The sequence below is a fragment of the Mesoplodon densirostris genome, chromosome 2 (assembly GCF_025265405.1).
Source record: "Mesoplodon densirostris isolate mMesDen1 chromosome 2, mMesDen1 primary haplotype, whole genome shotgun sequence".
Classification (NCBI taxonomy): domain Eukaryota; kingdom Metazoa; phylum Chordata; class Mammalia; order Artiodactyla; family Ziphiidae; genus Mesoplodon; species Mesoplodon densirostris.
Window position 1 is genome coordinate 127,974,545 of NC_082662.1, and position 17,550 is coordinate 127,992,094.

Consider the following 17,550-nt stretch of genomic DNA (forward strand, 5'->3'; position numbering starts at 1 on the left):
GGAGCAGGAGGAAGAAGGGAGTGTTGTTTGAAAGAGAAGGAAAAAGGGGAGAAAATCAGAAGCAGAAAGAAGAGAAGGGTTTTCAAGGCAGAAAGAGAAGTAGACAGAGATTCTTGACGTTTCTGATTGGTTTCCGTATTTAGAACTTACTGCCATTTGTGGAAATTGGGTTTGATTTTGGGGTCCAGTTAGTAGAGAATCATGAGGAAGATGCAGTGTCTCTGAATTTAGATAAAATAAGAGAACTTTCATTTTTGAAAGGTTTAGCAATACATTTAGGGTTCATGCAGCTCTCTGTAGACAAGTCAAAAACAGACTCACTTCTCTGAAGTCTATGCAGTACATGAAACATTGAGCGTTGAGTTCAGTTGGGTAGCACATTTAAGTTCTATACTTAAGGACTTACGTGTACTCTGAGCTTTCCTTCACTGAGCACAACTTGCTTGACTGTATTTAGTTTCTGGTTTATAAGACACTGGATAATATGACAGAGTATATACCACATCACACTTTATATGATTGTTGTCTGTTTATGTTCTTATATGGAGTTCTATTTTGAATTTGATACTGACTTCAGAGTTTGGGTAGGCACTTTCATACATCATTATGTTAAGGAGTAGAATAATGATCTACTCCTTAAGTAAGTTAATTATTATTCATCCTGCTACTATTTTTTTTCACGTGTTTTTTTGTGAATGCATTTCTGTGTATTCCTTTAGGTTATATCTGTATGACTGAGCAAGATTAGGGGCCCCATCTATATATAAGACTATAAGGTTACAGCTCAGAACTCACATGTATCTCTGCATGATGGTAATTGTAACTTTAGGTTCAAATTGGAAGAAAAAGATCAGTTATTGTTACTATTTTTAATTGCATTGGCTTTGCACAAACTCTTTTCCCCCTTGCATTTCATAATTTTCACTTGAGGCAGATGATCTTACTGTTTGGTCACATCTTCAAGATTGTTCTTTTTGTATTAATGGATTCAGAGATATTCCAACTTTATAATACCTGTGCTATATGTTTTCATTAACTGTTGAATGTTTAACTTAACATATTCTTTTTATGTGTAAAAGGGTTGGTAGTTCTTTATTACAAAGAACTGCAAAAGAGGATATTGCCTTACCTTACAAAACAAGATTTAGGTTTGATTTATAACCACCACCAAAGAAACATTTCTGTAAGTGAATATTTTAGAGTAGCACTAGACTCCCAAGAGAAATGGTTGAAAACCATCTGCATATATCCAGAAGAAGATGCTTGTCTCTTTGGGATTGTTTAGATCACAATTTATTTTAAACAGGAAAAAAGAGGATTAATGTTTGCTTTGGGAAGTTAATTAGGCTTTACTTCTCAGAACTTATACAATAACAGCTCTTACTCTTAGGTTTAAAAATCAATTTATTATTGTGAAGTAATTGATTAAATGTTTCTTATTACACATGAGTTAGGAAGCTACAGGGTTTGTCAGTACTGAAAAGTTCTATTAACTCTGTGTCCTCTTTCCGAAATATCTTAGTCAACATTCAATTATTTTTCAAAACAGTATTTTCCTATTTTGAAGACTATAGAACAAATTATGTTATCTTTGTTACTACACAGTTGGAGAACTTGATGCTGGATAAAGATGGCCACATAAAAATTACAGATTTTGGACTTTGCAAAGAAGGGATCACAGATGCAGCCACCATGAAGACGTTCTGTGGTACACCAGAATATCTGGCACCAGAGGTAGGCTATGTTTCCATTCATAGAAAAAAATAACACTGATACAATGTTTTGCAAAGTAAACCATTTAAGCATTAAAAAAATAGCAGTGTCTACTACTTTGACCTGGATTTCAACATGAATCAAATCTGTTTTGCTCCCACTTGTTCAACATGGTATTCTAGGGCAAAAATATATATAAGTTAAACTTTATAAACTATATCAGTACAAGGATACTAGTAACTACAATAAAGTCCATTTTTATTTCTTGGCCATGTGTGTTTTATTTCTTGATTATGCCTATTTTATTTCATTTATTAAAATAGAATAAGTGAATGACTACAGCAAGAATGTGAACAGTTTTATAAACCACCTTGGATTTTCCTTAGAAACAAAGAAACAGTGATAATTTGTATTTGTAATAGTGCGGGTTTTCATACTTAGTTATTGGGAAGTATTTCATTGGGAGAGTTAATGAAATGACAGTAGCTATATTTTGGAAATCATGCCAAACCAAAGCAAGCTTCAACTAGTGCCCTCCCCATGCTGAGGATTCAATACTAATTCATTAATTTGTTTATTCAAGCAATTATATATTATTCATCTACTATATACTGGGTATTTTTCTGGGTGGTGTGTTTATATGAACAAGACACAAAGGACCCTGCTCTCAGGGAACTCACTTCTGGTGGAGGGAGACAGAATAAAAAAATATTTATAACAATGTCATGCGATGAAAATGTGTCATGAAGGAAAAGAAGCTAGATAAAGGGAGGTTGTGGTGTGGTGGATGTGTTAGGTAGTGTTCTCATTACTATTACTACAAAACAGACCACTGCAAAACCTAACCATTTTATGTGATTGAAGGTTCTGAGTCAGGACAGCAGGAATGACTGATCCATGGTACACGGGGCACGGCAGGGGGTGACTCTGGTTGGAGGCTGGAATCTGGAAGCTCCCCTCTTTCTGTGTGACAGTTAATGCTGGCTCTCAACTGGTACCTTACAGGGCTCTCAAAAGCCTCAGCTTCTCCAAGTGGCCTGGTTTCCTCATACTGGTGGCTTCAGGGTAGCCAGACTATTTTGGCTGTGGGTTCTAAAAGTGAACGTCCTAGGCAACAGTTTAGAAACTGTTTCCATTTTTCTAAAACCTAGCAAACCATGAAGAAATGTTTCATTGGTTTTTGAAAATTTCTCTTCATAGTATATTTTTAAAAATTTTGTTATCACATACCATAAATTCCGCCTTTTAAAGTGCACAGTAGTGGTTTTTAGTATGTTCACAGTTGTGTAATCATCACCACTGTCTAATTCCAGAATATTTTCTTTTTTCTTTTTTTTTTTTTTTTGCGGTATGTGGGCCTCTCACTGTTGCGGCCTCTCCCGTTGAGGAGCACAGGCTCTGGACGCGCAGGCTCAACGGCCATGGCTCACGGGCCCAGCCGCTCCGCGGCACGTGGGATCCTCCCAGACCGGGGCACGAACCCGCGTCCCCTGCATAGGCAGGCGGACTCTCAACCACTGCGCCACCAGGGAAGCCCCAGAATATTTTCATCACTACAACAAAGAAACCCCATACACATTAGTTCCTCCCCTATCTCCCCTCATCCCAGACAACTACTAATCTACTTTCTGTCTCTGTAGATGTGCTTGTTCTGGACATTTCATATAAATGGAATCATACAATATGTGGCCTCTTGTGTCTGGCTTCTTTTACTTAGTATGTTTTCAAGATTCATCCATGCTTCAGCATGTTATTGATACTTCATTCCTTTTTATGACCAAAGAATATTCTATTGTATGAACATAAACACATTTTATTTATCCATTCAGCTGCTGATGGACATTTGGGTTGCTTCCAGGTTTTGGCTGATAATGCTGCTATGAACATTTCTCTGTGAATCCCCTTTTATGGCTTTGTTTCAGGAACTGCACTTCATTTCTGTCATATGCTTATTTGTTTAGAATTCCTAAGCCTACACATATTTAAGGGGTAGTGACATAGACCCCACCTCTATATTGTAAAAGAGCATGTGAGATGGGAGATACTGTTACATCTGTCTTTGGAAAATATAATCTACAGATAGAATGTTCAGGGAAAGTGAGGTTTAATCAGAGACCTGAATGCTAAGAGGCAACTATTGTAAAAATAGACGGGAAGAGCTTTCCAAACACAGAGAGCAGCTAGTATAAAAACTGTGAGGCAGAACAAGTTCAGTTCTTCCCTCAAACTCCAACAAGGTTAGTGTGGCTAGAGCCAAACAGGGAGGCATTAATCTTTGATGGATGAAGATAACTATTTATTGAACATGTATTATGTGCCACATGCTATATATATAGTACATTACATATTTGGAATAACCTTTTGTTATAGAAAACCTATTTTTTTAAAGGTGAGGGAACTGAGGATCAGAATTTTTCTAATGTAATCTGTACAGTAAGTCCCCTACATATGAATCTTCAAGTTGCGAACTTTCAAAGATGCGAACGCGTGTTCCATCAACATCAGACATGAGTGAAATTGCAGCTTGCCCTCCGTCTCCTATTGCTGACGATCCTTCAGCTCTACCATCTCCCACCTCCTCTCCCTCCTCCAGTCAGTAACTCTTCTTGCCTGTTCACTCGATGCCAACTCCTGTATGCCAGGTGTTGTACTGTACTACTGTACTTTTCAAGGTACTGTACTGTAAGATTAAAAACGTTTTCTTTATTTTTTGTGTTTGCTTGTTTTGTATGTATTATTTGTGTGAAAACTATTGTAGACCTATTACAGTACAGTACTATGTAGCCAATTGTGTTAGTTGGGTACCTAAGCTAACTTTGTTGGACTTACAACACACTCTCGGGATGGAACTTGTTCGTATGTAGGGGACTTACTGTGCACAGCTAGGAGGTGGTAGAGATAGAATCAGGATTCTAACTAGGTTCATCTTATAAAGCCTATTTTTACTTTTTTAACCACACACATCATGGCCCAAAAAAGTCACTATTTCAAGGCCACTTATAGATGTAAATAATTGTCAATTTTAAAATAGATGCTTTGGGGCTTCCCTGGTGGTGCAGTGGTTGAGAGTCTGCCTGCCGATGTAGGGGACACGGGTTCGTGCCCCGGTCCGGGAAGATCCCACATGCCACGGAGCGGCTGGGCCCGTGAGCCATGGCCACTGAGCCTGCGCGTCCGGAGCCTGTGCTCTGCAACGGGAGAGGCCACAACAGTGAGAGGCCCATGTACCACAAACAAACAAACAAACAAACAAATAAATAAAATAAAATAGATGCTTTGTAAATGCTCAACAGCAAAAGGTAATCAGAAGAATTAGGAAATAAGAATACATTCAGAATGATACTAGCATTCCTATACATATAGTAACTAATGCCAGTTTATTATTACAATAGTTCTTTTCAGTCAGAGATTAAATTTGCATTTCAAGAATGTTGAGTTACTGTAAATAAATGCTAGTAATTTGAAATATTAGCAGTATTTTTCAGAGTCAATTTCCAAATATTATTTTATCAAGGGCTGCCAGAAATAACATTTTTTCTGCTATGAAATCTGGAGTTTAAAATTTTCCATTTTTGTAGCTGAATTAGGTAAAAGTCTAGAAATGTTGTTTCTTGTTTATTCAAATACAAGATTACATTTTCTAGAATAGGATTGTTTTTGTGAATGTCATGAAAAACAAAATCTTTGTTTCTCTGGAGTTCCAATTGCCCTTGCTATACATTTACCATGGCTGATGATATCCCATATTTAGAATAACAAAATTAGTTGTGTCACATTAGGGTAAATTATTTCTGTAGAAGATAAATACATCTCATTTCAGAAGGAGATGATCTCCTAAGAAACAAAGATATTGTTTTATATGCAAATGTCATCAACTGAAGAACAAAACCAAGAATCTAATGCAAGAAGAGTCCAATTGTTTCTAAATAGAAAGTTTACAATTCTATTGTCAATTTCTTTTTAAAGACTCGTAAGAAAACCTTTCTGTATACCTTTTAAAAAAATGATGCAGAAGTCTGGTCTTTAAAAGAAGTTTATATACCCCATGTCTGATAGATGTTGATTCATAATTAAAATCTTGACACCTTGTTTTTACAGGGGAGAGTGGCATTGTGGTTACTATCTGAGGATGACAAATCTTGAAACAACTAACTTCTCATGCAGTTATATATATATATATATATTTTTTTTTTTTTTTTTTTTTTTTTTTTTTTTGCGGTACGCGGGCCTCTCACTGTTGTGGCCTCTCCCGTTGCGGAGCACAGGCTCTGGACGCACAGGCTCAGCGGCCATGGCTCACGGGCCCAGCCGCCCCGTGGCACATGGGATCTTCCCGGACTGGGGCACGAACCCGTGTCCCCTGCATCGGCAGGCGGACTCTCAAGCACTGCGCCACCAGGGAAGCCCTCATGCAGTTATATTTTTATACTCTAAGTATTTGTGTCCAACACTGCATTTTGTTAAATCAGGGTAACTTTACTCTTACTTTTAAAAACAAGAATTTGTGTCCTTTTTTCTGGTCTCTGATATGGACCATTTCACTGAAGGACACTCATTCATTCATTAAAGAAATATTTATTGACTATTTATTAGGTATCATGCATTCTGTTAGGTGCTGGGAATACAAAGATCATAAGAAATGGTTTTTGTCCTCAAGTAGCTTGCTATATTTACTAAGGTGATAGGATATGGAAAATAATCTTTACTGTGCAAGAAAATAATTGCTTTACTAGAATTATTTACAGCGTGCTGAGGAAAAGGAAGGGTGGTGGGAGGGTCTGGTGACAGTAAAGAGGGAGCAGACTGAGAGGAGGCTGGACACATAGATTGGGATCAGAATGCAAAAGAGTTTAGATTTGATCTCATGGACAAGGAAAAATCGCTTTTGAACTAAGAGCAGGGCAATAATGTGATCAGATATAGATGGTCAGAGTTAGAGAGGGATTGGCAAGAGCCGAGACTAGCCTCTTCCCTTTACTTCAGATGGTATCTCTCACTTTCTTTGAACCTTGAAATTTCTAGTTCATACCATTATTAATGCCAGACATTTCTTGATTAGTAGCTGTTTATCAGACTTGGAATATGTGCCTGAGCACTGCTTCTCTTTTGAAGGGCTCATTGTCAATATTTTCCTTTCTTCTCTTCTTATAGAAGACTTGTTTACCCATTATGGAGAGATCTTTCTGCAACCTATCATTCATCTAGCAGTGGCATCCTTTACCTTTTAAACTGTTTTTTGTTTTCTTTTTTTTGTTTGTTTGTTTGTTTTGGCTGCACTGCATGGCATGGGGGATGTTAGTTTCCCGACCAGGGATGGAACTCGTGCCCCCTGCAGGGGAAGCACAGAGTCCTAACCACTGGACCGCTAGGGACGTCCCTAAACTTTTTTTTTTTTTTTTTTTAATTTTATTTTACAAATTAAATCAGTTATACATATACATATGTTCCCATATCCCCTCCCTTTTGCGTCTCCCTCCCACCCTCCCTATCCCACCCCTCCAGGCGGTCACAAAGAACCGAGCTGATCTCCCTGTGCTATGCGGCTGCTTCCCACTAGCTATCTACCTTACGTTTGGTAGTGTATATATGTCCATGCCGCTCTTTCACTTTGTCACAGCTTACCCTTCCCCCTCCCCATATCCTCAAGTCCATGCTCTAGTAGGTCTGTGTCTTTATTCCTGTCTTACCCCTATGTTCTTGATGACATTTTTTTCTTAAATTCCATATATATGTGTCAGCATACAGTATTTGTCTTTCTCTTTCTGACTTACTTCACTCTGTATGACAGACTCTAGGTCCATCCACCTCATTACAAATAGCTCAATTTCATTTCTTTTTATGGCTGAGTAATATTCCATTGTATATATGTGCCACATCTTCTTTATCCATTCATCTGTTGATGGACACTTAGGTTGCTTCCATGTCCTGGCTATTGTAAATAGAGCTGCAATGAACATTTTGGTACATGACTCTTTTTGAATTATGGTTTTCTCAGGGTATATGCCCAGTAGTGGGATTGCTGGGTCATATGGTAGTTCTATTTGTAGTTTTTTAAGGAACCTCCATACCGTTCTCCATAGTGGCTGTACCAATTCACATTCCCACCAGCAGTGCAAGAGTGTTCCCTTTTTTCCACACCCTCTCCAGCATTTATTGTTTCTAGATTTTTTGATGATGGCCATTCTGACTGGTGTGAGATGATATCTCATTGTAGTTTTGATTTGCATTTCTCTAATGAGTAAAGATGTTGAGCATCGTTTCATGTGTTTGTTGGCAGTCTGTATATCTTCTGTGGAGAAATGTCTATTTAGGTCTTCTGCCCATTTTTGGATTGGGTTGTTTGTTTTTTTGCTATTGAGCTGCATGAGCTGCTTATAAATTTTGGAGATTAATTCTTTGTCAGTTGCTTCATTTGCAAATATTTTCTCCCATTCTGAGGGTTGTCTTTTGGTCTTGTTTATGGTTTCCTTTGCTGTGCAAAAGCTTTGAAGTTTCATTAGGTCCCATGTGTTTATTTTTGTCTTTATTTCCATTTCTCTAGGAGGTGGGTCAAAAAGGATCTTGCTGTGATTTATGTCATAGAGTGTTCTGCCTATGTTTTCCTCTAGGAGTTTGATAGTGTCTGGCCTTACATTTAGGTCTTTAATCCATTTTGAGCTAATTTTTGTGTATGGTGTTAGGGAGTGATCTAATCTCATACTTTTACATGTCCCTGTCCAGTTTTCCCAGCACCACTTATTGAAGAGACTGTCCTTTCTCCACTGTACATTCCTGCCTCCTTTATCAAAGATAAGGTGACCATATGTCCGTGGGTTTATCTCTGGGCTTTCTATCCTGTTCCATTGATCTATCTTTCTGTTTTTGTGCCAGTACCATACTGTCTTGATTACTGTAGCTTTGTAGTATAGTCTGAAGTCAGGGAGCCTGATTCCTCCAGCTCCGTTTTTCGTTCTCAAGATTGCTTTGGCTATTCGGGGTCTTTTGTGTTTCCATACAAATTGTGAAATTTTTTGTTCTAGTTCTGTGAAAAATGCCATTGGTAGTTTGATAGGTATTGCATTGAATCTGTAGATTGCTTTGGGTAGTAGAGTCATTTTCACAATGTTGATTCTTCCAATCCAAGAACATGGTACATCTCTCCATCTATTTGTATCATCTTTAATTTCTTTCATCAGTGGCTTATAATTTTCTGCATACAGGTCTTTTGTCTCCTTAGGTAGGTTTATTCCTAGATATTTTATTCTTTTTGTTGCAGTGGTAAATGGGAGTGTTTCCTTGATTTCACTTTCAGATTTTTCATCATTAGTATATAGGAATGCCAGAGATTTCTGTGCATTAATTTTGTATCCTGCAACTTTACCAAATTCATTGATTAGCTCTAGTAGTTTTCTGGTAGCATCTTTAGGATTCTCTATGTATAGTATCATGTCATCTGCAAACAGTGACAGCTTTACTTCTTCTTTTCCCATTTGGATTCCTTTTATTTCCTTTTCTTCTCTGATTGCTGTGGCTAAAACTTCCAAAACTATGTTGAATAAGAGTGGTGAGAGTGGGCAACCTTGTCTTGTTCCTGATCTTAGTGGAAATGGTTTCAGTTTTTCACCATTGAGGATGATGCTGGCTGTGGGTTTGTCATATATGGCCTTTATTATGTTGAGGAAAGTTCCCTCTATGCCTACTTTCTGCAGGGTTTTTATCATAAATGGGTGTTGAATTTTGTCAAAAGCTTTCTCTGCATCTATTGAGATGATCATATGGTTTTTCTCCTTCAGTTTGTTAATATGGTGTATCACGTTGATTGATTTGCGTATATTGAAGAATCCTTGCATTCCTGGAATAAACCCCACTTGATCATGGTGTATGATCCTTTTAATGTGCTGTTGGATTCTGTTTGCTAGTATTTTGTTGAGGATTTTTGCATCTATGTTCATCAGTGATATTGGCCTGTAGTTTTCTTTTTTTGTGACATCCTTGTCTGGTTTTGGTATCAAGGTGATGGTGGCCTCGTAGAATGAGTTTGGGAGTGTTCCTCCCTCTGCTATATTTTGGAAGAGTTTGAGAAGGATAGGTGTTAGCTCTTCTCTAAATGCTTGATAGAATTCGCCTGTGAAGCCATCTGGTCCTGGGCTTTTGTTTGTTGGAAGATTTTTAATCACAGTTTCAATTTCAGTGCTTGTGATTGGTCTGTTCATATTTTCTATTTCTTCCTGATTCAGTCTTGGCAGGTTGTGCATTTCTAAGAATTTGTCCATTTCTTCCAGGTTGTCCATTTTATTGGCATAGAGTTGCTTGTAGTAATCTCTCATGATCTTTTGTATTTCTGCAGTGTCAGTTGTTACTTCTCCTTTTTCATTTCTAATTCTATTGATTTGAGTCTTCTCCCTTTTTTTCTTGATGAGTCTGGCTAATGGTTTATCAATTTTGTTTATCTTCTCAAAGAACCAGCTTTTAGTTTTATTGATCTTTGCTATCGTTTCCTTCATTTCTTTTTCATTTATTTCTGATCTGATTTTTATGATTTCTTTCCTTCTGCTAACTTTGGGATGTTTTTGTTCTTCTTTCTCTAATTGCTTTAGGTGCAAGGTTAGGTTGTTTATTCGAGATATTTCCTGTTTCTTAAGGTGGGATTGTATTGCCATAAACTTCCCTCTTAGAACTGCTTTTGCTGCATCCCATAGGTTTTGGGTCGTCGTGTCTCCATTGTCATTTGTTTCTAGGTATTTTTTAATTTCCTCTTTGATTTCTTCAGTGATCACTTCGTTATTAAGTAGTGTATTGTTTAGCCTCCATGTGTTTGTATGTTTTACAGCTCTTTTCCTGTAATTGATATCTAGTCTCATAGCATTGTGGTCGGAAAAGATACTTGATACAATTTCAATTTTCTTAAATTTACCAAGGCTTGATTTGTGACCCAAGATATGATCTATCCTGGAGAATGTTCCATGAGCACTTGAGAAAAATGTGTATTCTGATGTTTTTGGATGGAATGTCCTATAAATATCAATTAAGTCCATCTTGTTTAATGTATCATTTAAAGCTTGTGTTTCCTTATTTATTTTCATTTTGGATGACCTGTCCATTGGTGAAAGTGGGGTGTTAAAGTCCCCTACTATGATTGTGTTACTGTCGATTTCTCCTTTTATGGCTGTTAATATTTCCCTTATGTATTGAGGTGCTCCTATGTTTGGTGCATAAATATTTACAATTGTTATATCTTCTTCTTGGATTGATCCCTTGATCATTATGTAGTGTCCTTCTTTGTCTCTTCTAGTAGTCTTTATTTTAAAGTCTATTTTGTCTGATATGAGAATTGCTACTCCAGCTTTCTTTTGGTTTCCATTTGCATGGAATATCTTTTTCCATCCCCTTACTTTCAGTCTGTATGTGTCTCTAGGTCTGAAGTGGGTCTCTTGTAGACAGCATATATATGGGTCTTGTTTTTGTATCCATTCAGCCAGTCTGTGTCTTTTGGTGGGAGCATTTAGTCCATTTACATTTAAGGTAATTATTGATATGTATGTTCCTATTCCCATTTTCTTAATTGTTTTGGGTTCGTTATTGTAGTTCTTTTCCTTCTGTTGTGTTTCTTGCCTAGAGAAGTTCCTTTAGCATTTTTTGTAAAGCTGGTTTGGTGGTGCTGAACTCTCTCAGCTTTTGCTTGTCTGTAAACGTTTTAATTTCTCCATCAAATCTGAATGAGATCCTTGCTGGGTAGAGTAATCTTGGTTGCAGGTTTTTCTCCTTCATCACTTTAATTATGTCCTGCCACTCCCTTCTGGCTTGTAGAGTTTCTGCTGAGAGATCAGCTGTTATCCTGATGGGGATTCCCTTGTGTGTTATTTGTTGTTTTTGCCTTGCTGCTTTTAATATGATTTCTTTGTGTTTAATTTTTGACAGTTTGATTAGTATGTGTCTTGGCATATTTCTCCTTGGATTTATTCTGTATGGGACTCTCTGTGCCTCCTGGACTTGATTAACTATTTCCTTTCCCATATTAGGGAAGTTTTCAACTATAATCTCTTCAAATATTTTCTCAGTCCCTTTCTTTTTCTCTTCTTCTTCTGGAACCCCTATAATTCGAATGTTGGTGCGTTTAATGTTGTCCCAGAGGTCTCTGAGACTGTCCTCTGTTCTTTTCATTCTTTTTTCTTTATTTTGCTGTGCAGCAGTTATTTCCACTATTTTATCTTCCACCTCACTTATCCGTTCTTCTGCCTCAGTTATTCTGCTATTGATCCCATCTAGAGTATTTTTTATTTCATTTATTGTGTTTTTAATCGATGCTTGATTCGTCTTTAGTTCTTCTAGGTCCTTGTTAACTGTTTCTTGCATTTTGTCTATTCTATTTCCAAGATTTTGGATCATCTTTACCATCATTATTCTGAATTCTTTTTCAGATAGACTGCCTATTACCTCTTCATTTGTTAGGTCTGGTGGGTTTTTATCTTGCTCCTTCTCCTGTTGTGTGTTTTTCTGTCTTCTCATTTTGCTTATGTTACTGTGTTTGGGGTCTCCTTTTTGCAGGCTGCAGGTTCGTAGTTCCCGTTGTTTTTGGTGTCTGTCCCCAGTGGCTAAGGTTGGTTTAGTGGGTTGTGTAGGCTTCTTGGTGGAGGGGACTACTGCCTGTGTTCTGGTGGATGAGGCTGGATCTTGTCTTTCTGGTGGGCAGGTCCACGTCTGGTGGTGTGTTTTGGGGTGTCTGTGGACTTTTTATGATTTGAGGCAGCCTCTCTGCTAATGGGTGGCGTTGTGTTCCTGTCTTGTTAGTTGTTTGGCATAGGGTGTCCAGCACTGTAGCTTGCTGGTCGTTGAGTGAAGCTGGGTGCTGGTGTTGAGATGGAGATCTCTGGAAGATTTTCGCCGTTTGATATTATGTGGAGCTGGGAGGTCTCTTGTGGACCAGTGTCCTGAAGTTGGCTCTCCCACCTCAGAGGCACAGCACTGACTCCTGGCTCCTCAATTTGGGATGATTTGTTGTCTATTCATGTATTCCACAGATGCAGGGTACATGAAGTTGATTGTGGAGCTTTAATCCACTGCTTCTGAGGCTGCTGGGAGAGGTTTCCCTTTCTCTTTGTTCTCACAGCTCCTGGGTCTCAGCTTTGGGTTTGTCCCCGCCTCTGCGTGTAGGTCGCCGGAGGGCGTCTGTTCTTCGCTCAGACAGGACAGGGTTAAAGGAGCAGCCTCTTCGGGGACTCTGGCTCACTCAGGCCGGGCGGGAGGGAGGGGCACGGAGTGCGGGGCGAGCCTGCAGCGGCAGAGGTAGGCGTGACGTTGCACCAGCCTGAGGCGCGCCGTGCGTTCTCCCAGGGAAGCCGCCCCTGGATCTCGGGACCCCGGCAGTGGCGGGCTGCACAGGCTCCCGGAAGGGCGGTGTGGACAGTGACCTGCGCTCGCACGCAGGCTTCTTGGCGGCGGCAGCAGCAGCCCCAGCGTCCCACGTCCGTCTCTGGGCTCCGCGCTTTCAGCCGCGACTCGCGCCCGTCTCTGGAGCTCCTTTACGCGGCGCTCTTAATCCCCTCTCCTCGCGCACCAGGAAACCAAGAGGGAAGAAAAAGTCTCCTGCCTCTTCGGCAGCTCCAGAGTTTTCCCGGACTCCCTCCCGGCTAGCTGTGGCACATTAGCCCCCTTCAGGCTGAGTTCTCGCCGCCAGCCCCAGTCCTCTCCCTGCGCTCTGACCGAAGCCCGAGCCTCAGCTCCAGCGCCGCCCGCCCCGGCGGGGGAGCAGACAAGCCTCTCGGGCTGGTGAGTGCCGCTCGGCACCGCTCTTCTGTGCGGGAATCTCTCTGCTTTGCCCTACCCAGGTATGTGGGGAGTTTCTTGCCTTTTGGGAGGTCTGGGGTCTTCTGCCAGCGTTCAGTAGGTGTTCTGTAGGAGTTGTTCCACGTGTAGCTGTATTTCTGGTGTATCTGTGGGGAGGAAGGTGATCTCTGCCCATCCCTAAACTTTTAATCTGGTAGGAATGCTTTGCTGTTTAAAGGTGGTTGAAGGGTATTTAAAAGATACTTCAAAAAGACTGTTAGAAATCGGTTCAAAGCTGATATATTAACTGTACTATATCTCAGGCTCATAGCTGATTTTTAAATAAACTTTAGTTTTAAATGAACTTAAGTTTTTTCTTGTGGCAAAGACCACCAGGAAAAGAAAAGTTTTATAGTATAAAAATGCCATTTGTTGAAAAAAAAGTATTTTTAAAGTATTTGTTCTCTTCTTTTGTTGAAGAATTATAGACCTTTATTATTAAAGGGAAAAAAATCGTGTCTTTTTTAAAAGAGGTTGCAGAGATACAGTCCTAGCAGGCATATAAACTATACATTTAGTGTGCTACATCTCTAAAAATTCATTAGTATATATAGTTTTAAAGTGTTTTTGCTCTTTCTTGTATTAGAAGGAAATAAATTTGACCTGCCATATATTATGGACTATAAGATATTTTGAGGGGATTTTGTTTTCATAATCTTTACTATATTTTCATGCCTAGAAATTATAAAGAAATTAGAAATCACATATAAAATCTTACTGTTAAATTTTATTATTTGACTTGGCTCTCATTGAATCCAAACCATCCTTTTATGCAGTGCTAATTATTTAGAGTCTCAGCTTTGCTCTTGAGTTAGCAGTACCTGATCAACTTTCCAACTGTAAAACAGTTTGAAAATCAAATGTAGCTTACATGCAAGACCCAACAAAATTAAAAGTGTTAAGTACGTTTTGGCAGTTCACTTTTATTATGCCCAGTCCTCAAATGTACCAGCAGATAATCATCTGAATGTTAGTTATTTTTCACATGCTTATGTGATCACACAAAAAGTACATGCTAAAAAGAAGCAGATGGTGACAGATGGGGAAGGTTGAATAAGGTGGTTTTGGAAACCTAGAGAAATGCACTTCTGTAATAGTGTAAAAATAAAAATTATTTGATAATCAAGTTAGAACTAACAAGAAGGTTGCAAAAAATGACTTGATTGTTGGAAAATACGTAGTATCTAGTCGTGGTTGCTGTTCAGGAAAAAAGTGTATATAATTTTATTTCATATGTGTAAAATACTGTTTTTCAGTGGCTGAAAATGGATTTTTTGATGTATTCCTAGTTTTCAGAACCTCATTTTTGGAAAACATTTACTTGGTATCATTTTATTCACTTTTCTTTTGAAGCCTACTAGTTTTAATATCTTTTATAATATGTATTTTGTCAAAATCTGAAATAGACAAGAATATTTTGATAACTATTTTTTAAATTTATTTATTTTATTTATTTATTTTTGGCTCCATTGGGTGTTCATTGCTGCACATGGGCTTTCTTTAGCTGTAGGGAGCTGGGGCTACTCTTCTTTGTGGTGCGCGGGCTTCTCATTGCAGTGACTTGTTGCAGAGCACGGGCTCTAGGTGCAAGGGCTTCAGTAGTTGTGGCACACGGGCTCTAGAGTGCAGGCTCAGTAGTTGTGGTACATGGGCTTAGTTGCTCCGCGGCATGTGGGATCTTCCTGGACCAGGGCTTGAACCCATGTCCCTGAATTGGCAGGCGGATTCTTAACCACTGAGCCACCAGGGAAGTCCTTGATAACTATTTTGATACAAAGATTTACTTAAAGTCATTGTGATTCTATATAGAGAATAGCACAAATGGAAATTAAATTCTATGTAAATGAAATACCAAAAGTATACAATAACTTCTTCAGAATGGGTTGAGAGAATCATGTAAATTAAGGGTGAAGGTAGTTTGTAGTGTGGAGGGTAGTGTACATGGGTGGAGTAGTTAGAACCAAACTCGATTTAAGAGTACTAAATGGAATTTTATTTATTTATTTTAAATACAACAAAGAATAAATGAAAAAAATTTTATGGGCTCTATCAATATTCTCTTTAGGGGATCCTAAAATAAATGAATGAGGTCAAAGTTATATATGTTTGTACATTTCATCTGTAGATAAAAATAGTAGCACACATAGTTGCATTTTGCATACCCTTGGACAAAATTCTACTGGTTCTAACAGATTATGAAACTAAATCTCAAAATCTAAACTTTTTGTAAAAATTAAAAGTTATTTTAGTAGCTTTCCCAAAACTGTATACATTCCTAATATTTTATTTAATTGTTAATGATTCTTGTAACAATTACCCTCTTGAGGTGTTTTTGAAAACCTTCATCTTTCTGATGATTCTAAAAAGGTCTCATCACCAATATTAAGGGGAAAATTAAGTAAATGAGCACAGTGATTAGTTCAGACAGAAGTTGTCTGCTTTATAGTTAGAATTTATATTTAAGAAATTCTGTCATGAGTTGGCTGACTGTTCATACTGTTCTGGATATTAAAACCATCCCATTTTGCTATACACCTGAAACTAATACAACATTGTAAATCAACTATATTTCAATTTTTAAAAAATTTCATAGTAAAAAAAAGTCTCATTGGGTATTGTTTAAATATGAAGAAAAATGATATTTTTAGTTCAATGTTAATCTCTCTCAATATTTATAAGTAGCAGCTTTTACTTCCCTAGAGTTCTGTCAGTTCTTATAGTAGCTATTTTTCACCTAAAGTTCTTTTCAGTGTTATATAGTCTTTTGGTTTTAACAATCAGAATATTTGCATTCAGTACTTTGGAAGTGATTACCTATAGTGTTTTACAATGGCCATTTTTACTTTGGTTACCAAGACCCAGTTTCTTAGAATCCTATATTGTTTATTGCTTCAGGATAAAAAGGAAGTATAGAAATCTCTGGGAAGATACACGTAAGTATGATTTAATCACCAGTATTGTATCCATTTAGCTTTTCTCCTTATCAGGAATGTTGCCTGTTCTAGGCAGAGAATGCTTTTGAAAGTACGATGTTAGCTGCATGCAAGTACTTGTGTCTGCATGCTAGGAGGTAGCCATAAAGCTTACAGCATCTTAATTCAGAACAAATGGCACTTACAGTTTCAGTCTCTTTAGAATTAGAGTGGTTGAAAACTGGATATAAAGTATATATTTATGAATAAAATACCAATAAACCATGGAATTCATAATTCTTATGAAATATATAGTTCCACTGAAGCTGCAGTACATTTTAGAATCTGAATTAGAAGATTTGTAGTTCATTTTTTTAGCAAATTCCTGTGATGTTAGGAATATTAAAGGATTTTTGTAAATTATAAAGTATATAAATGTGTGTTTATATATAAAACACACATATAAGTTACCTGAAGTATAAGGTTACCAGAAAAAAATGTTTTTGAATTAGCGGTAAATTGGTTCATCCAAGTTCGCAGTTTAGTTTCACAACATAGGTGTACAGACAGTTTGTTTAGATGTTTAATTTTTTCCCCCATCTGTTCTGTCAGGATTATTGATTGAACAGTAAGCCACTCCAGGGCATACATAGCCTCCTCATAACTGCTTGCCTTGAGTGCATTGTGTGGCCTGGCGAACAAGCTGAGGGAGGAAGGTGTTCCTTCAGCTTCCCAGTAAATCTTAATTGGTAAAGAATATTGAAATGAGTATGTTTTTTGAAAGTACCCAGTAGCCAGATTTTTACATTGGGAACTTTAATTGATGGTATCATTTTAAAATATATAATTTATTATTTAATGTCATTCTTTGAAATTAGTAACCATTCAAGAGCTGTTCATGGTGATTTTTTAAAACTCATCTGGGTTTTGATAAGTAGAAGTATCTACATTAAATGTTATCAAATATTAATCAAATATTGCCAGAATATTTAAGAGTAATTGATAACATGCTGTGACTTCCTTGAGTCTTAGATTTTATTATATCATAAAGTGAAGCAATCTCTGGCTTGTAGTGGAAACATTGAATCTAAGCTTTTTTTCCTAGAGCTTGTGCTCTGTTGGG

At 37.8% G+C, this 17,550-nt stretch overlaps 1 protein-coding gene across 4 annotated transcripts in view; it reads left to right on the forward strand.

Annotated features, from left to right (window-relative positions):
- AKT3 (AKT serine/threonine kinase 3) overlaps positions 1 to 17,550 on the forward strand; it is a 406,674-nt gene that overhangs the window by 300,522 nt on the left and 88,602 nt on the right. For all 4 annotated transcript variants that reach the window (XM_060090902.1, XM_060090903.1, XM_060090905.1 and 1 more), the window contains one exon: positions 1,606 to 1,734. In XM_060090902.1, coding sequence (XP_059946885.1) covers positions 1,606 to 1,734 — 129 coding nt within the window. The remainder of the gene's footprint in view (positions 1 to 1,605; positions 1,735 to 17,550) is intronic.